This window comes from Pristiophorus japonicus, chromosome 18 (assembly GCF_044704955.1).
Source record: "Pristiophorus japonicus isolate sPriJap1 chromosome 18, sPriJap1.hap1, whole genome shotgun sequence".
Lineage (NCBI taxonomy): Eukaryota > Metazoa > Chordata > Chondrichthyes > Pristiophoridae > Pristiophorus > Pristiophorus japonicus.
Genome location: NC_091994.1, coordinates 87,170,767 through 87,197,414, shown reverse-complemented (window position 1 = coordinate 87,197,414; position 26,648 = coordinate 87,170,767). Strand labels below are relative to the sequence as shown.

At 47.4% G+C, this 26,648-nt stretch overlaps 1 protein-coding gene across 2 annotated transcripts in view; it reads right to left on the bottom strand.

Moving 5' to 3' along the window:
* Positions 1–26,598, bottom strand: part of ccdc30 (coiled-coil domain containing 30) — a 178,871-nt gene extending 152,273 nt beyond the window's left edge. For both annotated transcript variants that reach the window (XM_070860240.1, XM_070860241.1), the window contains exons 1-3: positions 26,218–26,598; positions 7,510–7,695; positions 6,315–6,435 (exon numbers count right to left, since the gene is read on the bottom strand). In XM_070860240.1, the coding sequence (XP_070716341.1) occupies positions 6,315–6,435; positions 7,510–7,695; positions 26,218–26,235 (325 nt within the window). In that variant the 5' untranslated portion in view covers positions 26,236–26,598. The remainder of the gene's footprint in view (positions 1–6,314; positions 6,436–7,509; positions 7,696–26,217) is intronic.
* Positions 26,599–26,648: the final 50 nt, after the last annotated feature.

The window sequence follows — 26,648 nt, the reverse complement described above, 5'->3', positions numbered from 1 at the left end:
ACTTATGCCTGTTTTCAAAGTTTCGCCAGTGAAAACTTACTCCAAACTAACTTAGAATGGAGTAAGTAAAGATTTTTGTACGTTCGAAAAAACCTTGTCTACACTTTAGAAAATCAGGCGTAGGTTACAAATCAGGTGTAGGCAATGGGGGGGGGGGGGTTTAAAGGGAAGTTTACAAACATTAAACACTTCAGTTTTACAAATAAAGAGCCATCATCAATAATAAATGATAAAAACATCAATAAATCAACCAATAAATCAATCAAAAAAAATTAATAAGGAATAATTTTTTTTTAAATCAATAAATAAAACATTTTCTACTTACCGACTGCAGCACCGGGAGCCCTCCAACAGCGTGCTGGGATGCCCCCCCACAGTGTGTCTCTGTCAGTGTCTCTATCTCTCTGTCTGTCTGTCTGTGTGTGTCTCTCACTCTCTGTCTGTCGGTGTCTGTGTTTCCGACAGTGAGGGGAGGGGGAGGAGGGGGGTAGAGAGAGAGAGGGGGGGCAGGGGGTGGGGAGGGAGGGAGGCAGAGGGGAAGGGGGAGAAGGGGAGAAGGCGGGGAGGGGGGAGAAGGGGGGGAGAGAAGCAGGGGGAGAGAAGGGAGGAGGAGAGGGGGAAGGGGAGGAGAGAAGGGGAAGGGGGAGAGAAGGGGAAGGGGGGGGAGAGAAGGGGAAGGGGAGAAGGGGAAGGGGGAGGAGGGGAAGAGGGGAAGGGGGAGGAGGGGAAGGGGGGAAGCAGGGGGGAGGAGGGGAAGGTGAAAGGGGGGGAAGGAGAAGAGGGGAAGGAGAAGGGGGGGAAGGAGAAGGGGGGAAGGAGAAGGGGGGAAAGGAGAAGGGGGGGAAGGAGAAGGGGGGGAAGGAGAAGGGGGGAAGGAGAAGGGGGGAAGGAGAAGGGGGGAAGGAGAAGGGGGAAGGAGAAGGGGGGAAAGAAGAAGGGGGGGAAGGAGAAGGGGGGAAAGGAGAAGGGGGGAAAGGAGAAGGGGGGAAAGGGAAGGGGGGGAGAAGGGGAAGGGGAGGGAGAGGGGGAAGGGGGGGAAAGGAGAAGGGGGGGAAAGGAGAAGGAGGGGAAAGGAGAAGGGGGGGGAGAAAGGAGAAGGGGTGGGGGGAATCCAGGGGGGGAGTGGGGGGGAAGACTGAACGGGCCGGGCCCAAGACTTCGGGCAGGACCCGTCCCCAGCACCAGATTTACAGATCGGTGGCGTTGGGTCGGGTCCGGGCGCGGGTCGGTGTCGGTCCGGGGGGTGGGGTGGGGTGCGGGCGGGAGCATGGGTCGGGTCGGGTCGGGTCGGGTCCGATCCGGGGGGGGGTTGGTTGGGAGCGCGCATCGGGTCGGGGGAGAGGGTGGTGGGAGGTCGGTCGGTTCGGTTCGGGTCCGGTCCGGTCCAGTCCGGGGGCGGGGGGTGGGGGGAAGCGGGAGTCGGGTCGGTGTCGCGGTCGGGTCCGGTCCGGGGGCGGGGGAGTGGGAGTCGAGTCAGGTCGGGAGGAAGCAGGAGCTGGCCGTGGGAGGAGCCTTATGCACACAGCCCCAGTGAGGCCATTCGGCCAGGGCTAGGGGCTTCATGCTTCGGGCCCCTCCCACACAGTTTTGGGCGCCTGGAGCTACTGCACATGCGCGCCCACTGTAGCGCGCATGTGCAGAGGTCCCGGCACTGTTTTCGGCGCAGGGACCTGGCTCCGCCCCCTACAGCTCGTGCTGCGCTGCGCCGAGGGCCAGAGGACCAGCAGGGAGCCGGAGAATCTGGAAGTTTTTTTTAGGCGCACTTTGTGGCGCGAAAAACGGGCGTCCAGGTCGGGGCTGCGCCGTTCTAGGCGCGGCCCGAAACTTGGGCCCATAGTCTCTAGAGTTTAGAAGAATGAGAGGTGACCTCATTGAAACGTATAAAATTATTAGAGCACTTGACAAGGTAGATGCTGAGAGACTGTTTCCGCTGGTTGGTTTTGATAGAGTGGATACAGAGCGAATGTTTCCACTTGTGGGGAAGAGCATAACTAGAGGCCATCAATATAAGATAGTCACCAAGAAATCCAATAGGGAATTCAGAAGAAACTTCTTTACCCAAAGAGTGGTGAGAATGTGGAACTCACTACCGCAGGGAGTGCTTGAAACAAATAGTATAGATGCTTTTAAAGGGAGGCTAGAAAAGCATATGAGGGAGAAGGGAATATAGGGTTACGCTGATAGATTTAGATGAGGAAAGACAGGAGAAGGCTCGAGTGGCGCATAAACGCCAGCATGGACTGGTTGGGCAAATGGACAGTTTCTGTGCCGTTTATCCTCAGTAATCCTATGGCTGGAGAGTCTAGAACTAGGGGTCATAGTCTCAGGATAAGGGGTCGGCCGTTTAGGACTGAGATGAGGAGACATTTTTTCACGGTTGTGAATTGTTGGAATTCTTTACCCCAGAGAGCTGTGGATGCTCAGTCGTTAAGTATATTCAAGACTGAGATCGATAGATTTTTGGACACAAGGGAATTGAGGAATATGTGGATAGGGCGGAAAGTGGAGTACACCAGGCCTACTTCTGCTCCTATTTCTTATGTTCTCTCATGCGCCACTGATTGGCTGACTTACAGCAGTATAGGCAGAAGCCTAGGAATAGCTCATCTGCCCTCAGTTTGCCCATGGTCTGGGAAGACTCAAGGTGGGGGCATGGGGTGGCATGGAATTTGTGTCTATTCAATGGTTAAAAAGAAAACTACCAATTTCAGCGGGGGCAGCAGTCAGGTTTTATAATTGACCTCAGCAGCTGGGGGAGAAAATCCAGATAGTTATCCAGTGACCTAGGCCGAAAAGTGTGTGTGTGTGAAACATAGAAACATAGAAAATAGGTGCAGGAGTAGGCCATTCGGCCCTTCTAGCCTGCACCGCCATTCAATGAGTTCATGGCTGAACATTCAACTTCAGTACCCCATTCCTGCTTTCTCGCCATACCCCTTGATCCCCCTAGTAGTAAGGACCTCATCTAACTCCTTTTTGAATATATTTAGTGAATTGGCCTCAACAACTTTCTGTGGTAGAGAATTCCACAGGTTCACCACTCTCTGGGTGAAGAAGTTCCTCCGCATCTCGGTCCTAAATGGCTTACCCCTTATCCTTAGACTGTGACCTCTGGTTCTGGACTTCCCCAACATTGGGAACATTCTTCCTGCATCTAACCTGTCTAACCCCGTCAGAATTTTAAATGTTTCTATGAGGTCCCCTCTCATTCTTCTGAACTCCAGTGAATACAAGCCCAGTTGATCCAGTCTTTCTTGATAGGTCAGTCCCGCCATCCCGGGAATCAGTCTGGTGAACCTTCGCTGCACTCCCTCAATAGCAAGAATGTCCTTCCTCAGGTTAGGAGACCAAAACTGTACACAATACTCCAGGTGTGGCCTCACCAATGCCCTGTACAACTGTAGCAACACCTCCCTGCCCCTGTACTCAAATCCCCTCGCTATGAAGGCCAACATGCCATTTGCTTTCTTAACCGCCTGCTGCATCTGCATGCCAACCTTCAATGACTGATGTACCATGACACCCAGGTCTCTTTGCACCTCCCCTTTTTCTAATCTGTCACCATTCAGATAATAGTCTGTCTCTCTGTTTTTACCACCAAAGTGGATAACCTCACATTTATCCACATTATACTTCATCTGCCATGCATTTGCCCACTCACCTAACCTATCCAAGTCGCTCTGCAGCCTCACAGCATCCTCCTCGCAGCTCACACTGCCACCCAACTTAGTGTCATCCGCAAATTTGGAGATACTACATTTAATCCCCTCATCTAAATCATTAATGTACAGTGTAAACAGCTGGGGCCCCAGCACAGAACCTTGCGGTACCCCACTAGTCACTGCCTGCCATTCTGAAAAGTACCCATTTACTCCTACTCTTTGCTTCCTGTCTGACAACCAGTTCTCAATCCATGTCAGTACACTACCCCCAATCCCATGTGCTCTAACTTTGCACATCAATCTCTTGTGTGGGACCTTGTCGAACGCCTTCTGAAAGTCCAAATATACCACATCAACTGGTTCTCCCTTATCCACTCTACTGGAAACATCCTCAAAAAATTCCAGAAGATTTGTCAAGCATGATTTCCCTTTCACAAATCCATGCTGACTTGGACCTATCATGTCACCTCTTTCCAAATGCACTGCTATGACATCCTTAATAATTGATTCCATCATTTTACCCACTACCGATGTCAGGCTGACCGGTCGATAATTCCCTGTTTTCTCTCTCCCTCCTTTTTTAAAAAGTGGGGTTACATTGGCTACCCTCCACTCCATAGGAACTGATCCAGAGTCAATGGAATGTAGGAAAATGACTGTCAACGCATCCATTATTTCCAAGGCCACCTCCTTAAGTACTCTGGGATGCAGTCCATCAGGCCCTGGGGATTTATCGGCCTTCAATCCCATCAATTTCCCCAACACAATTTCCCGGCTAATAAAGATTTCCCTCAGTTCCTCCTCCTTACTAGACCCCCCGACCCCTTTTATAACCGGAAGGTTGTTCGTGTCCTCCTTCGTGAATACCGAACCAAAGTACTTGTTCAATTGGTCCGCCATTTCTTTGTTCCCCGTTATGACTTCCCCTGATTCTGACTGCAGGGGACCTACGTTTGTCTTTACTAACCTTTTTCTCTTTACATATCTATAGAAACTTTTGCAATCCGTCTTAATGTTCCCTGCAAGCTGCTTCTCATACTCCATTTTCCCTGCCCTAATCAAACCCTTTGTCCTCCTCTGCTGAGTTCTAAATTTCTCCCAGTCCCCAGGTTCGCTGCTATTTCTGGCCAATTTGTATGCCACTTCCTTGGCTTTAATACTATCCCTAATTTCCCTTGATAGCCACGGTTGAGCCACCTTCCCTTTTTTATTTTTACGCCAGACAGGAATGTACAATTGTTGTAGTTCATCCATGCGGTCTCTAAATGTCTGCCATTGCCCATCCACAGTCAACCCCTTAAGTATCATTCGCCAATCCATCCCAGCCAATTGACGCCTCATACCTTCAAAGTTACCCTTCTTTAAGTTCTGGACCATGGTCTCTGAATTAACTGTTTCATTCTCCATCCCAATGCAGAATTCCACCATATTATGGTCACTCTTCCCCAAGGGGCTTCGCACAACGAGATTGCTAATTAATCCTCTCTCATTACATAACACCCAGTCTAAGATGGCCTCCCCCCTAGTTGGTTCCTCGACATATTGGTCTAAAAAAACCATCCCTTATGCACTCCAGAAAATCCTCCTCCACCGTATTGCTTCCAGTTTGGTTAGCCCAATCTATGTGCATATTAAAGTCACCCATTATAACTGCTGCACCTTTATTGCACGCACCCCTAATTTCCTGTTTGATGCCCTCCCCAACATCACTACTACTGTTTGGAGGTCTGTACACAACTCCCACTAACGTTTTTTGCCCTTTGGTGTTCTGCAGCTCTACCCATATAGATTCCACATCATCCAAGCTAATGTCCTTCCTAACTATTGCCTTAATCTCCTCCTTAACCAGCAATGCTACCCCACCTCCTTTTCCTTTTATTCTATCCTTCCTGAATGTTGAATACCCCTGGATGTTGAGTTCCCAGCCCTGATCATCCTGGAGCCACATCTCCGTAATCCCAATCACATCATATTTGTTAACATCTATTTGCACAGTTAATTCATCCACCTTATTGCGGATACTCCTTGCATTAAGACACAAAGCCTTTAGGCTTGTTTTTTTAACACCCTCTGTCCTTTTAGAATTTTGCTGTACAATGGCCCTTTTTGTTCTTTGCCTTGGGTTTCTCTGCCCTCCACTTTTCCTCATCTCCTTCCTGTCTTTTGTTTTTGCCTCCTTTTTGTTTCCCTCTGTCTCCCTGCATTGGTTCCCATCCCCCTGCCATATTAGTTTAACTCCTCCCCCACAGCACTAGCAAACACTCCCCCGAGGACATTGGTTCCGATTCTGCCCAGGTGCAGACCGTCCGGATTGTACTGGTCCCACCTCCCCCAGAACCGGTTCCAATGCCCCAGGAATTTGAATCCCTCCCTGCTGCACCATTGCTCAAGTGTGTGTGTGTGTGTGTGTGTGTGTGTGTGTGTGTGTGTGGAGAAGATTGAGCTCAGCTATGATTCCATCCCCGTGGGCCAAATGGCCTGCTGGCTCTTGCATGAAGAATGGACACTTGCGGGCAAGACACTGGACAAGAAGGTTGTGAAGGTGTGAGAACATTTCAGTGTGTAACTGAATCAATGCAAGTCACGGAACAACAAATGCACGTTACATCTGTTGGGGGTCAAAACAAAGTTGAACGGTCACTGTGTTCTGACCTTGCTCCAGCTGCAGCTGTTGTAGTTCCATCTTGAGCAGTTCATTCTCCCGCTCATATTCGGCCATCAGTGCCTCTCGCTCCTCCGACAGGTTGCGGATGTGATCCACGTAATTCTCCACCTGCAGAAACAAGACTTTTCCCATGTCACTCTGCAGGTGAGCTGGTTATGCTTCACGGGTGGTCATGTTCCGGGGCGGTTATAAAGAACGGTGGGCGGCAGCTCCAAACCGTGACATCACTACACCAGTGGGGGGGAGGGGTGGGGGGAGGTTCAGGTAATCCTAATACCACTTGCATTTGATCTTATATCCATGGCAATGATGCCTTCAACCTTTTCCAGCTGTACCCTTGTTTCAATACAATTTTACTGGACCTCAAAGATGGCTTTTGTTGTGCCCGACTGCGGTATTGTTTACAAATCTCACAAAAAATGTAAAGCGGTTCATTTTACCATGTCACACAGCAGGGGGGCTGGTTAAGAGGATTAAGGATATATATTGGCACCCAGCTAGAAAGAATCAACAAAATACCTGTACAGAAATTTTTCCTTGACAGAGACACTCATTTCCTTTAGTCAAGCTCCCCCTAGCGACTAACTGAATCACAGCACCATTGGGACAGTACTGTGCCATTCAGGCCATCAGATGTCTCAAGTTCGATACCTAGCCTGTGCTGAGTTAGCTGATTTTGAATTGCCGAATGCTGTTAGGATTTAAGTTGGGACAGCAGTTGCACTGTTGTACTGGCCTCATTGACCGTGCACAAGGGACAGGAAATATAGGGTCCCGGCTCCAGGTTGCCATCCATTCAACCAACGTCCCTTCAACCACCGTCTGCCCCACCTGTGACAGAGACTGTAGGTCCCACATTGGACTCTTCAGTCACCTGAGAACCTCATTTTCAGTGTGGAAGAAAGTCATCCTCGACTCCGAGGGACTGCCTATGATGATGAGGGAGCGACTGAGAGATCAGTCAGTCCACAGCTAGCGTTTTGAGGAAGCGGAAATGAGAGTCACCAGTCAACATAGATTCAAACACTTTATACGGAAACAATTATCCATGCATATTTAATCTGGCCAAAGTTGCAGGCTGTAAAATGGCGGTTAAAAGGCAAACTGTCACATACAAACAAGATTTTATTTTTTAAATCTCACAAGAGATCAAATCTGTGCCACCCCGCTGACCGATCTCACCTCCTTCATCTCGGAGGTCTGTTGTTGTCGCACCCTCTCCAGATCCTGCGAGGTGGCTTGCAGTGTGCCCTCGGCCCGCTGGTATATACGCCACAGGTGACACAGGTGCTCATCTGTGGTGCAGGCTCTGGTGTCAAGGCCATCTTCCCGCAGTCTGTTCAGTATATCTTCCAGCTCCACCTTCTCCTGAAGAGAAAAGAAATAGCGGGAATCAGGACTGGTTTGCTGAATGGAGAGACGAGAGATTCTACGTAATAAAAAGCCTTACTCCGCCCCAGTACTAACAATATTTTCAAAGGCGTAGTATGTACAAAAAGTGATCCTCTCAGAAATCGTAATATAGCCATTAAATATGCTCAGACTGTCTGCATGTTAAGTTTTAAGGGTGCTTTTAGGTTGTTGCTTTCGATTTAGCAGAATGCCTCTATTCCCACTTCCTGCTGCCGTATTCCACCCTTTACATTCCCAGCTAGGCTTGTTCTCCATCAGACACCGGCCAGAACTGGGGCTGCCAAATTCAACGGCAGTTCACAAGACAAGCAGTGGATCACTGCTGTGAAACACGGCATTTCCAAGTGCCATTAATATCAAGAGGACACAGCGCGTTCAGTCAGCTGCAGTTTCATGATGCACAGAGCCTTCAAGTCTCAGTGATGATGATCTCACGAGGCACTTAAATGCCTGATGGGGCATCAATCCCACTTAGAGGTTAACAGCAAAGAGCTCTCTCCATTGCCTGAACTGGGAACACAGCCTTCTGAAGCCGTACTGCTGAACCTCGAATTCAACTCCCTCTCCATATTTGACCCATTACCAATACCACTTTCTTCCAACTGCACCCCCCCCTCACCCCACTTATTTTATCATCTAGAGATTTCATTTATCCAATGTTTTTCTTGCCAGCCTCCCCGTCCATTCTCCAGAAACTACAACTTATACAGAATGCCAAGACCCATGTTCTCCTCTGTCGAAAACCTCGCACCCCTCTCAATGCCTGCCTGTCAAGCTCCTCTGGCTCTCTGCACTGTGACAAATTGAGTTTAAAATCCTCTTGCCCACTCTCCATCAACAATTTCCTCCAGCCACAGGTCCCTGTCCACACATTCGACTGTTCCAACACCGGGATTAGTCATTCCCACCACACTGACACCAGATTAGTCACGCCTCACTATCCCACTCCATCCAGCAGTCACTATACCACTGCCCTCGGAAACTGGCTCCCTCAGCACAGCTTCACCTTATCATCTTGCTCCAGCTTTCAAAAACTTCTTGCCTTCACTCTTCTGTCCAACACCGCTTAAGGCGCTAAGAGACATTTTTGTGCGCAAGATGCACTATAGAAATGCAAGTTGTAGTATCATTCATTCTCATGAGTCTTTCATGGCCCATATTTTTCTGCATCATTAGTTAAAATGTTAATTAGTTAGAGGATGCCATTGCTATTAGGGATGCCTGTGTCTTATCTATAGTAACACTTCAGTGAGGAGCTGCGACACAACACAGAGTGCCAAGAGCAGCAGGGAAGTAGTGCAACCTGAATAATTGGATGTAACAGATTTTACTCACCAGAAAGTAACTCAGCAGTAGTGAGTTGAATTTTATATTCCTGCATTCACACCACCCTCTCTCTTCTCCAGTTCTCTGGAACAGTAAAAGCAATGGGGAGGCACAGGCACCTCATGGTATGGTACGAAGCCCTGTGCTGAGTGAGCTGATCCCAACCGGGGCAGTCGTTGGGGTGCTACAATTGATCTCACCTCCTCTGAGCTAAAGAGAGGGGGAAAAGGGTAGCCTGTCCAAAGACCTCTGTAGGAAAATATGTCAGGTGAGGGTATAATTAAGCTCAACGGTGATGCCCTTCCAGTAAAATATCCTGCTGAGCTGCCCTATATTCAGAAAGGCCATCTGTGCCAAGTACCAGAGGGCTTCAGGTGCCTGTGGAACTGTACCCCAGCAAGAGTCAGCACCTTCATAGAAACCCAACTGGTTCACAAATGTCCTTCAGACAAGGGAACCTGACACTCCTACCTGGTCTGGCTTATATTTCACTCCAGTCTCACACTATGTGGTCGACTAATTTAGTGTATATAAATATCTGTAAGACAAAGGTCCTCTACCAACCTGCCCCCGCCATACAGTACTGCCCCCCCAATTATCAAAATCCACGATGAGGCCTTGGACAACGTGGACCATTTTCCATACCTCGGGAGCCTATTGTCAACAAGAACAGATTTCGATGACGAAGTCCAACACCGCCTTCAGTGTACCAGTGCAGCCTTCGGTCGCCTGAGGAAGAGAGTGTTTGAAGACCAGGACCTCAAACTCGGCACCAAGCTCATGGTCTACAGAGCAGTAGTGATACCCGCCCTCCTATATGCTTCAGAGACATGGACCATGTACAGCAGGCACTTCAAAACACTGGAGAAGTACCACCAATGTTGCCTCCACAAGATCCTGCAAATCTATTGGCAGGATAGGCGCACCAACATCAGTGTTCTCGCTCAGGCCAACATCCCCAGCATTGAATCATTGACCACGCTCGATCAGCTCCGATGAATAGACCACATCGTGCGCATGCCCGATACGAGACTCCCAAAACAAGGACTCGACTACGAGCTCCAACACGGAAGCGAGCCCCAGGTGGGCAGAGGAAACGCTTCAAGGACACCCTCAAAGTCTCCCTGAAAAAGTGCAACATCCCCACCAACACCTGGGAATCCCTGAACCAAGACCGCTCAAAGTGGAGGAAAAGCATCCGGGAAGGCGCTGAACACCACGAGTCCCTTCACTGGGAGCAAGTGGAAGCAAAGCGCAAACAGCGGAAGGAGCACACAACAACCCAGGCTCCCCACCCACTCTGTCCTTCAACCACTGTCTGCCCCACCTGTGACAGAGACTGTAGGTCCCGCATCAGACTCATCAGTCACCGGAGAACTCATTTTTAGTGTGGAAGCAAGTCATCCTTGACTCCGAGGGACTGCCCAAGAAGAAGATGTGGTTGACTATTAATGCCCTCTGAAAAGACCTAGCAAGCCACTTAGTCGTAAAATTAATCACTATGATGAAGAGGGCCTACCACCATCTTCTCAATGAGATGGTCAATAAATGTGGCTTTGCTAATGTTGCCCACATCATCAGAACAAATTTTAAAAAGCAATGGAGAGATATCTTTTAGAACCCAGTTTTATAGTTTTCTCACTGCAACACCCCTCTAACTCCATAATATTTTACAAGTTTCTGTACATAACTGGGAGGCCAGAATGTGTCAAACACACAACCATGTCAGAAGATATTAGGATATCACAGTAATCCAGTAACATTATACAGGAACAATGAAACTATCTGTGCCACAGTATGGTGCCATAACAATAGCAGCAGGCATGGTGGATTTATAGCATATACACCATGTGTTCACTGTCTGTGCTATAACTAAGAAAGAAACTATTGAGCACCCAGGTAATAGTTGAACAATGTGGCATTATTCAACCCAGTGCATTCTTGCCAAGTCGCAACACAATAGGCCAAATACTCAGTTGAATCCATTATTTTTAAGGCCCTAATAATAAAATTCACAATGACAATCTCTGTGACCATGGTGCATGATCCCTCCTCATCAGCTGTGGCTCAGTGGGTAGCACCCTCACTCCGAGCCAGAAGGTTGTGGGTTCAAGTCCCACTCCAGAGACTTAGCACAAAGTCTAGGCTGACACTCTAATGCAGTGCTGAGGGAGTGCTGCATTGTCGGAGATGCCTTCTTTCGGAAAAGACGTTAAACCTAGGCCCCGTCTGCCCTCTCAAGTGGACATAAAAGATCCCGTGGCACTATTTATAAGAATTCTCTCTAATGTCCTGGCCAATATTTATCCCTCAACAAACATCATCACGAAATCAGATTATCTTGCCTCCTGTCAAAAGCTCCACATCATAGCTCAATTACAACCCTCTCCTCAGCTGCCCGCTCAGGCTGAACGCAATGGTGCACAATCTCCATGTCTTATTTGTCTCTTAATTGAGCTTCAAGCTCCACATCCTCCACATCCTATTCATCACCATGTCAGTCTATTTCTACCTGCGCAGCATTGTCCACCTCCACTAATGTGAAAACCCCCATCCACACCTCTGTCACCTCTAGACTCAACTTTTCAAACACTCCTCACCATCCTACATAAACTACATCCCCTGCCCCTGCCAATCTCCACTGATGCCCCCAGCCCCCAATGCATTGAATTAAAATCCTGGTCCTCATTCATAGAACCCTTTCCAGCTTCACTTTTCCTCACCTCTGCAACTCGGTTGCAGCTTTAAGTGCCAAGGTATGCATTCCATTCTTTGAGTTCTGGCCTTCCTTGTCTCTAAGCTTCCTCCATTCTCCCTAAATCTCACTGTCTCACTACCATCCTTAAAAAGCTCATTTTAGATATTAGCCACCTTCCCTTCGAGATATTCCCTTGGTCTATCCAGATAATGACTTCTATTACCCAGTCTATAAACTTGCATACATTAACACTTCCATCTAGGTGAAACCATTGCCAACATCTATTGGACAGCTTTTTTGAGTTCACAGATTAAACAACCTTTCACAGATCATTAATTTGATTATCAAGCTGAAGGTTTCATAAAGGCTTCAAGGGATACAATCTGAAGTGACTCAGACTCCTCCACATCAGATTTTAGTAACGTACTGCGTGAGAATACTCACAGTCCTGTACAAATACAACATAATACTTACAGAAACTGTCTGTGACATTGCTACGTTCCAATGCAGCCCCCTACCTGCCGCAGAGTCTGGTGGCCTTGTGCACTCTACACTTACAACTTCCTAATGTATAGTACAGTGAATATAATACTAAACACGCAGTTGGATACAGGATGTTGCCAAGGAACAGCTCCATTTCATCCACACTGGAGTGGTGGGGTGCCATTTGGGCTAGTAGCAACACGCTCCTCTGCATTATTGAAATCTGAACCCTACACTTTCACAATAGTGAAATGTAATTGCAGTTTAACAGTGCACAGAAGCCAGGATAAGAGCAGCATGGGACATTCCTGAATGGACAAATTTAAAAGCTGCAAATGAAGCACTAGTATTGTGCACAAGTACGCCCCCAAAAAATTTTCTAAGTTTCCCCGTTTGATGTCTTCATTTTGGCGCAACCTAACTTGTCCTTTAGTTTTGGGGTGGAGCCTTGATGTTGCCAAAAAGATCAGATTGCCACGGTAACCAGGGACACAATGCGGGCTGAGGCTGCAAAGTGAAACATACAGCCAGCTCGCAACACATTAAAATACATTGCAACAACTTACCTCCAATTATTAAAGTCTCTCCCATCCCCCTCCCGATATTGGTGTGTCGATCGCCGCCCCTATCCCAGGCCAAAGGGCCTCCCAGTCTGTTCCTCCGCCCCTAGCCCTGGCCAAGTGACCTGCCGGTCCTCTCCCCCAACCAAGTGACCTGCCAGTCTGCTCCCCTCCCTATTCAACCATGTGACCTGCCGGTCTGCTCCCCCCCTCCCCCAACCATGTGACCTGCCGGTCTGCTCCTCCCGCCTCCCCCTCCCCCAACCATGTGTCCTGCCGGTCCGCTCCCCCGCCCCTAGCCCTGGCCGAGTGGCCTCCCAGTCCGCTTCCCCGCCCCTATCCCAGGCCAAATGGCCTCCTCCCTCCCGGACCCCACACCTAACTATACCCAAAGGCCTCCCCCTGCTGTCTCTCTCCCCCTCTCTCTTACCTCTCCTGCTGCTGCTGTCCGGGCATCTGCTGCACTTATCTGCACCGATTTCCTTACCTGCGCCGATTTCCTTAACTCCCCAGAAGGTTTTTCTGCAGAGATCACATACGTTGGCCTAAGAAGAACTGGAGTAACTCTCAGCTGGCCAAACTTGCCTAAATGACCAGAATTGGCGTAGGTGGCAGAAAACCTTTGGCTGAAAAAGAGTACCTAAAAAAGTCATAACTAATTGAGTTAAGCTGGTGCAAATTGATCAGGGAAACTGTTTTTTTTAAAACTTAGGCCAAAATAAGCGGCCTGCTCCAAAAAAAGGCGCAAATCACCGGGGAAAATTGAGCCCTGGGAGTCATTCTGATACAGTATGTTATACAGCCAAAACAGCAGCTCTGGATGGGAAAAGGATAGACTTCCACAGCAGAAAATTATGAAAAGATCCAACAGCTGGAAAAAGGAGACAAAGAAAGAAAGATTCCTAAATCCCAGTTCTCGGTGGAATATTGTTGATTATTATACCGCATTGCCATGGTTACTTCGTTAGAGCAGCTCAATATATTCCTCAACGCCTCATAACTCCCTATAAACTCTATCACGCTTTACTGACAATGAAGTATTTTTGAAGTGTAGTTATTGTTGTAATGTAGGAAACACGTCAGCCAATTTAGACACAGCATGGTCCCACAAACGGAAGATCTGTTTTAATGATGTTGATTGAGGGATAAATATTGGACAGGACACTGGGGAGAACTCCTCTGCTCTTCTTCAAAATAGTGCCATGGGATTATTTACTTCCACCTGAGAAAGCAGATGGAGCCTTGGATTAATGTCTGAACCGACAGTGCAGCACTCCTTCAGTATTGCACTGGAGTGTCAGCCTATATCAGTCTCTGGAGTAGCCATGGCTGACACTGTCAAAGATAAGTTATACACAGGGTCTAATTGACACTTGGGAGAAGTGGATCCTCCATCATGCAAGGTATACATCTTATACTTTGCTTTTTTCTTATTCCTGTCTGACAGTCTTTACCTATTTACATTATGGAAATGCTTGTGAGATCATTTGCTTAGTGTCCAATTGGCTTTGCTCATAATGCACAATGGCTCAAGAAACTTTAACCCATGTTGCAGTCGCTACCAAGTTGCATTTGTGATCTTACCATTGAATCATATTGCAGAGAAGGAGGCCAGTCAACCCATCATACTTGTGTGGGTCTTTGAAAGAGCGACCCAATTAGTCCTACTCCGCCGCTTTTTCCCCATAGTCCTGCAACTTTTTCCTTTTCATGCATATATCCAATTCCCTTTGATCAATGTAATTGGAAGCTGGGTGGCAAGGATGTTGACACTTATTGTTTCATACACAAAGAGCTGGCACTTGGGGAATGTGCCAGAGACTGCCAGCACGTGGAGTCCAACATGAGTCAGCGCCTTCAGAAAGGAAGGGACAAAGGTGAGTTTGGAGAGAAAATGAGGTCTGTGGTAAAATTACACTCTCTGCATCTCATTTCATGCAGGATGGTGCCTCCAGCTGTCTGAACATGGACCAGTGTTATCAAATGGAGTTTTGGGACAGTCTATAACCTGTGATTCAGGCTTCAGTGATATAAGACTTTGCACCAACGGGGAAGGGCTGCCACTTTATCAGTCTTGCAATTGGATCCAACTGTTATACAGAGACATCTATGGCGCAGTTCTAATCAACGGGTGGGAAAGTGAAAGCTTTCCGATCAGATCTGGAGTCAGGCAAGGCTGTCCTCTCTCGTCTCTCTTGTTTGTGTGTTGTATCGAGCCCTTTGCCGGATACATCAAGAAGGATGCGAGCATTAGAGGGATGACTATCCCAGGCAGCGGAGGTGCTCAGGTCAAGACCTCCCTGTACGTGGACGACGTGGCCATCTTTTGCTCGGATCCACAGTCGGTCCGCAGATTGCTCACAATCTGTGACCAGTTTGAACTGGCCTCGGGAGCGAAGGTCAATCGCAGCAAAAGCGAGGCCATGTTCTTTGGCAACTGGGCTGACCGATCCTTTATTCCCTTCACCATTAAGCCAGATTACCTGAAGGTGTTGGGAATATGGTTCGGAGCGGACGGGGCGTGCGCCAAAAACTGGGAAGAGTGTATCGCCAAAGTGAAGCAAAAACTGGGATGGTGGAAGCTGCGTTTCCTCTTCATGGCAGGAAAGAACCTGGTCATCAGGAGTGAGGTGCTCTTGGGTTTGCTGCACGTGGCACAGGTCTGGCCCATCTCTCGCTCCTGTGCCGCGGCAGTCGCCCGGGCCGTCTTCCACTTTGTCTGGAGGTCCAAAATGGCCACCTTTGTGTGTGGCTGCATCAAGCTGTGCACAGACCCCCGGTACGCAAACACCAAGTGTCACTACGTGCTGAGGTTCTACCTGTCCCCAGTATTGCGAAGGATGGGCCTGGCCATGCTGCCGCGAAACGGCCCCACCAGCTGGATCATGCCTGTCCACCTGTCCTTCGTGGAAAAGTTTTTCACAAAAAACCCCTTTAACCACAAGGCCATAAAACAGTGGTCAGCACGTAACGTCCTGGACGCCCCACGAAAGAAGGAAAGGGTGGTTCCCTGAGCGGACTGTCGAATTCGTTTGGCAGAACGTCTCATCGCCAGAGCTTTCACACAAGCACCAAGACGTAGCTTGGTTGGTGGTGAGGAGGGCCTTACCTGTCAGAGCGTTCATACACAGCCGGCGTCTCAGCAACACGGCACGGTGCCCCCGAGTCAGCTGCGGGACGGACGAGACTGTCATCCATCTCCTTCAGGATTGCGCCTTCGCAAGGCAGGTTTGGAAAGAGATGCAGTGGTTGCTGTCGAGGTTCATCCCAAGCAGCTCCGTAACACAGGACTCTGTGCTCTACGGGCTGTTTCCAGGGACACACACCGAGACAGACATCACCTGCTGCTGGAGGGCCATCAACTCGGTCAAAGACGCTCTTTGGTCTTGCCGAAACTTGCTGGTCTTCCAGAGCAAGGAGATGTCCACGTCTGCGTGTTGCAGACTGGCGCAATCCAAGATCCAGGATTACGTGCTGAGGGACGCACTTAAAATTGGTGCAGTCGCCGCAAAGGCACGGTGGGGAAGGGCCACAGTTTAAAGCCCTTCTGCCACAGTAAACCCAGGGGCAGGAATCAATACAAAACTCCCCTCGGGCCGTACCTGTAACTTCTTTTTTGTGTACATGGAGCACCATGATCTGTAAACACCTATGTAGTGCCATGTACAATGCAAGGTCTGTTTCGTAATGCACGTTGAAAAGAAAAAATTTAAATATACCGTCACCCATTCCATGTATTGTATAGTGACACATGTAATGTAATTTGTCGAATGTACTGAAATGTATCCCGTATTGTACCGAATTGTACTTGAAATGAAAAGCAAGGAAATGTATCGAACGGAACTGCCGTCAGCACCCAAATGTAGTGTATGGGATTGCTGACCGCAGCTAAACGTACTGAACTGCTTTTGAATGTACTGTACAAATTTTTATATGAATAAAGTATATTTTGAAATTAAAAAAAACTTTATCAGTCTTGTTTTGCAGGGATGGTAAATCTTTAAAGCAAACATGAGATTTTCAGGGGTCCGTAAACTCAGATTGGTGAAGAAGGAAAAAACACCAAAGCAGGAAATGCTACACTCAACAACAGGTCAATTAGCATCTGAAAGAGGAAAACAGGATGTACATTGCCCTACACTGCAACAGTGACTACACTTTGAAAATAATTCATAGTATGTAAAGTGGTTTGGGACATCCTGAGGTCATAATGGCGCTATATAAATGCACGTTATTTATTTTCTTTTTTTGTAAACTTTCACTCGGACTGTTAGATTTTGTTCGATAACGCTTCTGTGAAGCACCTTGAAGGTGCTATATAAATGCAAATTGTTGCTGGTGTTGTAGATTACCCAACCCAGGAACATCGGAACAGGAGTAGACCATTCAGCCCATTGAGCCTGTTCAGCCATTCAATGAGATCATGGCTGATCTGTATCCTAACTCCATCCACCCATCTTGGCTACATATCCCTTACAAAAATTATCGATCTCTGATTTAAAATTATTAATGGAGGTAGCATCTACTACTTTTTGTGGGAAAGATTCCAAATTTTTACCACCCTTTATGTGAAGAAGTGTTTCTCAATTTCTCTCCTGAATGACCTGGCTCTGATTTTAAGGTTATGTCCCCTTTTCCTGGTCACCAGCAAAAAAAAGGTTTCTCTCAATCTACCCTATCAATTCCTTTCAAGATCCTAAAAACCTCAATTTAATCACCTCTTAATCATCTATATTCCAGGTATTATAAGCCCAGTTTAGGTAATCGCTCCTCATAATCTAACCCTTCTGGTGAATCTGCACTGTGTTCCTTCCAAGGCCAACATATCCTTTCTAAGGTGAGGTGTCCAGAACGGTACACAGTACTCCAGATATGATCTAACCAGGGCTTTTTTTTTTTTAATAGCTATAGCAAAACTTCCTCCCCTTTATATTCTAACCCTCTAATTATAAAAGCGAACATTCCATTACCATTTTTGATTAGTTTTTGTAACCTACTACTTTTTAATGCTGTGTACACGGACCCCTAAATCTCTTTGGACCTTCACTCTTCCTAGCTTTTCACCATTTAAAAAATACTCGGATCTATCCTTTTTTGGTCCAAAATGGATGACCTCACACGTCCTTGTGTTAAAATCCATCTGCCACAGTTTTGCCCAGTCATTTAGTCGATCAATGTCTCTTTGTAATTTTATACTCCTGGCTTCACTACTTACTATCCCATCAATCATTGAGTCATTGAAAAACTTGGCACCTTGACAGTATAAACATAGTGAATAGTTGAGGCCCCAGCACAAATTGTTGTGGGATACCACTAGTCAATTTGAATAAAATTAAAAAGGAAAGATGTATTTATATAGTGCCTCGGGATACCCCAAAGCGTTTTACAGCTTCTGAAGTGCAGTCACTGTTGTAATGTAGGAAATATGGCAGCCAATTTTATGCACATCAAGCTCCCACAAACAGCATTGTGATAATAGCAGATAATCTGTTTTTTTGTGATGTTGATTGAAGGATAAATATTGGCTGGGACACCAGGGAGGTCTCCCTTGCTCTTCTTTGAAATAGTGCTATAGAATCTTTTACATCCACCTGAGAGAGCATATGTTGGTTTAACATCTATCTGAAAGGCAGCACCTCTGACAGTGCAGCACTTCCTCAGTACTGCACAGAAGTGCCAGCCTAGATTATGTGCTCAAATCTAGCACTGAGCTAGACTGAGACTCCCAACCTTGTATGTCCCAAATCAGCGACTTCATTTTACTGTCACATTTGAAAGGCAGCACCTCCGACAGTGCAGCACTCCCTCAGTACTGCACTGGAGTGTCAGCCTATATTTTTGTGCTCAAGTCTCTGGAGTGGGACTTGAACTTAGCCACGGCTGACACTTGAGTACATGAGTAGATACCTAATATCTGTATTCTCTATCTTTTACTGCCTAACTAATGTTCTAACCAGGCCAATCATTTTCCTTCAATTCCATGAGCTTTAATCTTAGCAAACAGTCTCTTAAGTGGAACTTAACGAGCGCCTTCTGGAAGTCTATATAAACTACATTCATAGACTGCCCCTGCCTGCCTCTCTTCCGCTCTTACATCCGGTCCAGGGTGTCCTTGGAGATGGAGCACGCGGTGTCCACCGGTACGCTCGCGGCCTTCCGCGAGAGGTGGGCACCGGAGGGACTGGAGTGCATCATCACGCCCGGCAACCAAATTTTAATTTGATTTTACGTTTTTTAAGTTTAATTTGTCTTAATTGCCGGTGCTTTTAGTGTCCCCCTTCCCTTTTATAGGGGGCACTGGGGAAAATTGTGATTTTAGTGCCCAAAAAAAAAGGGGGGGGGAAAAAAAAAAAGGGCCTTGTAAATGTCTGGAGTGTCACCCAGGTCGGGTGGCACCGTTTAATGTTTTTATGTTTTGCAGGTAAACTCAAAAGAGTTTCATAGACTGCCCTGTCTACTACTTTAGATATTTCCTCAAAAAATTCAATTAGGAGCTCACATTAACATTGTTCTGCTGGACTGAGACCAATAATTCTAGACACAGATTTCTGATTACCAATCTGGTTTTGTTCAAATAAAGGGTCCACCCAAAGTACTAGTATCTTAAAGTTAATTTTGTAAATCTTGCAAAGCCATTTCACTAATAATAAGGTGTGTGCAGATATAAATGATGGTAGTTCATACCTGTAAGGGATAAATTGTAAGGTTGCAAATAGGGGGTCAGAATTATGCTGAAAGCAGCAAACTTATAAAGTGTCTATGTAGGTAACACTTGCTTATGTAGGTATAGCACAAATGTATAACGCATTAAACTGAATCTGTAACCTCTGTAATACTTTAACAGCCGAAGTCAGCAGTTTGTTTAAAAGTCCTTGAGGAAGAGATAAGGAAGCCAGTACAACCACACTAGGCATCAGATAGACTGGGGTAGAGGGCAAAATGGAACAAAACAATGATGAGAGATGGACAGTTGCATGTACCACTCAGAGCCTGTCTGATAAGAGTCGGCAAATCAATTTAACTTCACTGATACCAATAAACCTATCGATGATTTTGTAGGAGGATAGCTCCTCTCGAAAACCTGTATAAATTCTGATGGAAACCTCTTGTATTTTGGAGGTTCCACGACTGAATCTTCCTGTGCATTGCTCGTAATAAAACCGGTAAACCTGAGATTTCGTTTGTTTACTTCCATGGTTGTTATACAGTGGGAAGCTTGGCGAGGTGTCGATTAACTATATCAGTTAGTCCACCCCGAAGGAGAGAAGCCCCCTTTTTAACCCCAACAATACCCACTAAGGAATAATGGTAATAAAGACTACTATTTCGGCGTGCACACCCTCCAGTGTTGTCACTGAGCATATCTAGCATATTGGTACTATCGCTTTTTAGATATGCCCAATGACGACATTGGACACATCTAACGCATGGACAGATCTTAACCCAATACACTTGAATATTATACAATAACTTTAGGTGATATTTGTTGTGTCTTGAATAAAGAGTCAGACTAGATACTGCAAACTCAAAGTAAGTGAGACCGCAGTCCTTTTTTACAGATCTCAGAGTGCCTCTCCAGCCTATGAGGCCTCCTTATATACAGGTGCTCCCAAGGGATTGTGTGATCCCTTGGGACTCCAGGAGATAAGCTCTCTGGTGGTTAGAAATGGTAACTACAGGTTTACATACGTGTAGTTACCATTTATAACCACCAGAGGGCTTTACATACAGCTCCCTCCCCGCCTCCCCCAGCCCCCCCAAAGTCAATAGTGTAATGCGAGTTGATCTGGGGCCTTCCTTTCTCTGGTTGATCGTCTTGGTGCAAATGCTGCTGTTGGTAAGTTGTTTGTTGTGCCTTCGCTGGGCTGCTGTGGAGCTGGCCTTGCTGGACTGCTGGGGGTGGTGAGTCTTGCCGGGCTGCTGCGGGTGATGGGTTCTGCTTCGTGGTCAACCGCTGGGTCAGTTGCCACTTGTGTGTTGGAGGATCGAAAAAGGTAGAGTCTGGATAGTCTGTAAATCTGAGTTTGGTTTGGTCCAAGTGTTTTCTGCAGGTAAGTCCATTTGCGAGTTTGACCACAAATACCCTACTCCCCTCTTTGGCCAAAACAGTGCCAGAAATCCACTTGGGACCTTGTTCATAGTTCAACACAAATACAGGATCATTTACTTCAATTTTGCGTGACACATTTGCGCGATCATGATATGTATTCTGTTGAAGCCGCTTGCTCTCTACCTGTTAGTGTAGATCAGGGTGGACTAACAAGAGCCTTAAGTACCCTTTTCATGAGAAGTTCAGCGGGAGGCACCCTGGTGAGCGAGTGGGGTCTTGTGGGGTAACTAAGCAGGACTCGGGATAAGCGAGTCTACAGTGAGCCTTCAGTTACCCTTTTCAAGCTTTGCTTGATAGTTTGAACTGCTCGTTCTGCCTGACCGTTGGACGCTGGCTTAAACAGGGCAGACGGACATGTTTGATCCCATTGCGGGTCATGAACTCCTTGAATTCGGCACTGGTAAAGCACGGCCCATTGTCACTTACAAGGACATCAGGCAGGCCGTGCGTGGCAAACATGGTCCGTAGGCCTTCATTGGTGGCAGCGGACGTGCTTGCCGACATTATCACACATTCAATCCATTTGGAGTATGCATCTACAACCACTAAAAACATTTTTCCCAAGAATGGGCCTGCATAGTCGACATGAACCCTAGACCACGGTTTGCAGGGCCAGGGCCATGAACTTAGTGGCGCCTCCCTGGGTGCATTGCTTAACTGGGAACATGTATTACATTTGTGCACACAGGACTCCAAGTCTGCATCAATACCGGGCCACCACACGTGGGATCTGGCTATCGCTTTCATCATTACAATGCCTGGGTGGGTACTGTGGAGATCACAAATGAAAATGTCCCTGCCCTTTTTTGGCACAACTACCCGATTACCCCATAGGAGGCAGTCTGCCTGTATAGACATTTCACCTTTGCGCCGTTGGTACGGCTTTATTTCCTCCTGCATCTCTAATGGGACACTAGACCAACTCCCGTGGAGCACACAGTTTTTTTTACTAAGGACAGTAAAGGGGTCCTGGCTTGTCCAGGTTCTAATCTGTCGGGCGGTAACAGGTGATTGCTCACTCTCAAATGCTTCCATTACCATAACTAAATCTGCAGGCTGTGCCATCTCCACCCCGGTGGTGGGCAATGGTAGCCTACTGAGAGTATCGGCAGTTTTCTGTGCCTGGCCTGTGGCAGGTGGCGTAGTTGTATGCGGACAAAGTGAGCGCCCATCTCTGGATGCGGGCCGGTGCATTCGTATTTATCCCCTTATTTTCAGAAAAGAGGGATATAAGCGGCTTATGGTCGGTTTCCAATTCAAATTTGAGCCCGAACAGATATTGATGCATTTTCTTTACCCTAATGCTTCTTTTTCGATCATACTGTAGGCCCTCTTGGCCTTAGACAGACTTCTGGCTGCATAAGCAACAGTTGCAATTTCCCAAATTCATTAGCTTGTTGCAATTCACACCCGACCCTGTACGACGACGCATCACATGCTAGTACCAAACGTTTACATGGATCGTACAACACAAGCAATTTGTTTGAACATAACAACTTCCTAGCTTTCTCAAAGGCATTTTCTTGGCTTTTACCCCATACCCATTACGCAGTAAAGAGTGCAGGGATTCTAACGATGTGTTAAGACCTGGTAAGAAGTTACCAAAATAGTTCAGCAGACCTAGAAACGACCGCAGCTCCGTCACGTTCTGTGGTCTCGGTGCGTTCTTGATTGCCTCCGTCTTCGAATTGGTGGGCCTGATGCCACCCGCTGCAATTCTTCTCCCCAGGAACTCCACTTCAGGTGCCAGGAAAACGCACTTTGAGCGTTTTAGCCTGAGCCCCACACGACTAAGCCGACTAAGAACCTCCTCTAGGTTCTACAGGTGCTCGACGGTGTCCCGACCTGTAAGCAAGATGTCGTCCTGGAAGACCACGGTGCACGGGACCAACTTCAGCAAGCTTTCCATGTTCCTCTGGAATATCACCGCGGCCGATCGAATCCCGAACAGATATCTGTTGTAAACAAAGAGACCTTTGTGCGTGTTGATGCAGGTAAGGCCTTTCGAAGATTCCTCCAGCTCCTGCATCATGTAAGCTGAGGTCAAGTCCAACAATCGGACTGGCCCACTCAATGAATTCGATCGGCGAAATGATGCCCTCTCGTTGCAGTCTGTCCAGCTCGATCTCCATCCTCTCTCTCACCATGTAAGGTACCGCTCTTGCCTTGTGGTGGATGGGTCGCGCCCCCGGAATCAAATGGATCTGCACTTTTGCTCCTTGGAACTTCCCGATGCCTGGTTCAAACAACGAGGGGAACTTGCTTAGGACCTGGGCACATGAGGTGTCATCAATGGACGAAAGCGCTCGGATGTTGTCCCAGTTCCAGTGTATCTTTCCCAGCCAGCTCCTGCTGAACAGTGTGGGGCCATCGCCCAGTACCACCCAGAGTGGTAAATTGTGCACCGCTCCATCGTAGGAGACCTTTATGGTAGCACTGCCAATTACGGGAATCAGTTCCTTTGTGTACGTTCTAGGTTTGGTACGAATGGGAGTCAGGACTGGTCTTGAAGCCTTGTTGCACCACAACTTATCAAAAGTCTTTTTGCTTATTATGGACTGGCTTGCGCCAGCTCCATGGACACCAGGAGTCCATTTAATTCAACCTTCAGCATTATCGGGGGACACTTTGTGGTAAATATGTGCAACCCATATACCTCTGCCTTCTCGGTCTGAGGCTCTGGTTTGTCATGATCCACCGTGGATCTATCCTCCTCTGCAGCATGGTGGTTTACAGGATTAGCAGGGTTTGCAGCTCGCCTGCACATGCGTTGGAGGTGTCCCATTGTTCCACAGCCCTTGCAGATGTATCCTTTGAAGCTTCATGAATGGAATCGATGATCACCCCCGCAGCGCCAACAAGGTGTTAATGGCCTTGTATTCACCACCCTTGATGGCGGACTCTGAGTCATTTGCAGACGTGCAGCTACAGGCGTGCAAGTCCTGCCATTTACATTTCAATTCGAACACAACGTTACTTTGTTCACAGTACTTGCAGCAGCACTAGTGTGCTGGGAAATTTGTTTGGTATTGTCACTGGTGGAGATAAACGCCTGGGCTTTCGCTATGGCTTTACTCAAGGTTGGGGTCTCTACAGTCAAAAGTTTGCGAAGTATTACTTCATGGCCAGTGCCAAGTACAAAGAAGTCCCTGAGCATATGCTCCAAGTGTCCTTCAAATTCGCAATGTCCTGCAAGGCGTCTCAGCTCGGCGACGTAGCTCGCCACTTCCTGGCCTTCAGACCGCTTGTATGTGTAGAACCGATACCTCGCCATCAGAACGCTTCCTTCGGGTTTAGATGCTCCCGGACCAGTGTGCACAACTCATCGTACGACTTGTCTGTGGGTTTCACTGGAGCGAGCAGGTTTTTCATGAGGCCATACATTGATGCCCCGCAAACGGTGAGGAGGATCGCCCTTCGTTTGGCAGCGTTCGCTTTTCCTTCCAGCTTGTTGGCCGCGAAGTATTGGTCAAGTCGCTCCACGAAGGTTTTCCAATCATCTCCCTCCAAAAATTTCTCCAGGATGCCCACAGTTCTCTGCATCATTGCGTTGGGGTTCGTCATCGGTATCTCGTCGCAAGTTGTTGTGTCTTGAATAAAGAGTCAGACAAGATACTGCAAGCTCAAAGTAAATGTGACTGTAGTCGTTTATTACAGATCTCAGTGTACCTCTCCAGCCTGTGAGGCCTCCTTATATACAGGTGCTCCCAAGGGATTGTGGGATCCCTTGGGACGCCAGGGGATAAGCCCTCTGGTGGTTAGACATGGTAATTACAGGTTTACATACATAACAATATTTTTATGCATCATCTCAATTTGGTCTCACCATTACTAGCACCAGTGATAATTGTAACTAACAGTACTTCACCTTAGTTTATACAGCTTAAAATGCTCGCTCCAGATAAAAACAGTGGTTTGCAAACTCAAAATATACTGTACTGCTTTTCAGAATTTAAGTAGCTACGAAACAAAGATTTTACTGATCAACAACAACTTGTATTTCTATAGCACCTGTAACGTAGCAAACTGTCCCAAGGCGCTTCACAGGAGTATTAGAAGACAAAATATTTGACACCAATCCATACAGGAGAAATTAGGGCAAGTGACCAAAAGCTTGGTCAAAGAGGTAGGTTTTAAGGAGCGTCTTAAAGGAGGAGAGGTAGAGAGGCAGAGAGTGCAGGGAGTTCCAGAGCTTAGGGCCTAACAACAAATGGTTGAGCAATTATAATCAGGGATGCTCATGAGGGCAGAATTAGAGAAGCGCAGATATCTCGGGGTTGGGGAGTGGGGTTGTGGGGCTGGAGGAGATTACAGAGATAGGGAGGAGCGAGGCCATGGAAGGATTTGAAAACAAGAATGAGAATTTTGAAATCGAGGCATTGCTTAACCGGGAGCCAATGTAGGTCAGCGAGCACATGGGTGATGGGTGAATGGTTTTGGTGCGATTTAGAACAGGGGCAGCCGAGTTTTGGATGACCTCAAGTTTAATGGGTATAATATGGGATGCCAACTAGGAGTGCATTGGAATAGGAAGGGGCCAAGGATAAATCCTTGGGGGACACCAGAGGTAACAATGCGGGAATGGTAAGAGAAGCTGTCACAGGTAATTCCCTGGCTATAATTCATCCACTATTGTAGTTTACTAAAATCCAAATGACAACCATGCATTCCAATACTTAACACTGGCAAGATTGTTGGAAAGGTTTATACAGCTCTGTATATGACAAGACATATTGCAGCTTAATTGCGACAGGAGACCTAGGAGTGTGAAATTTGTGATGCGATAGATAGCATGCAGAAAGATATGCAATGAATGAGTTACCATGGTTGAATTTGTTTTTCTTCTACTGGGCACTGAGCAATGTTAACTCATTCCAGCTAAGAAAATACATCTGTTGCAAGGAAATTTAGAGATTGATGGGAATGAAAATAAACCATAAATTTCAGAGCCCATCTGACAGGTTAGTACAGAACATTATGTCCCAGATTTGACTCCTTATCGAAAAACTGATCTCAACGGAAGCAACAAGTTGCCTCGATGCCCTTGGGTTAGGAAGGGGAAAAATAACCAGAATTCCCATTCATGATTGCTCTTTGGTAACTTGTGCTGGAAAGTACATATATCAGGATCAGGACAGAATTGGATTTAGTTGGTCTTGATGGTCAAATAGACTGCCAACACTCAATGTCTCGATCCAGAGACTGGCCACTTGTGGGGCAATGAGGAATCGTCTTTGCGACCTAGTGGGACTTAGCACCTCCAAGAGAGTTGGGGGTTGGGGTTACATTTTAATCTTTACCTCACCACAGCTCTCCATTTGCCACCCTGCAAACTCAGCAGGCCCTTTTGACTCCTCCTCCTTCTCTCAGACCGTGACCCGACCTCATCGTGCACAGTCCTTCTGTCGCCGTCACCAGAGTGGATGATGCACCTAGTCCTCTGCCCGGGCTCTGTGGGCCGCCGGGCCAAAGTTTCTCACAAAGGTCCCTGAAGCCCTGCAGCTGAAGAATGAGGAGCAAGAATTGCAACTAGGACTGCATGTGCGCGAGCAGCTCAACAACAGGTTCCGAGCTAAATATTTTGGGGGGCTCCTCTGCTGGATGCAGTGCTGAAAGGTGCCCTGCAATCGCTACCTATAATAAATAGATGCCGATATAATCTGCACATTGTACACACAGCCTCAGAGGCGCCCCCAGTTACCAGGCAGCCAGCACAGCCCACTCATACCCC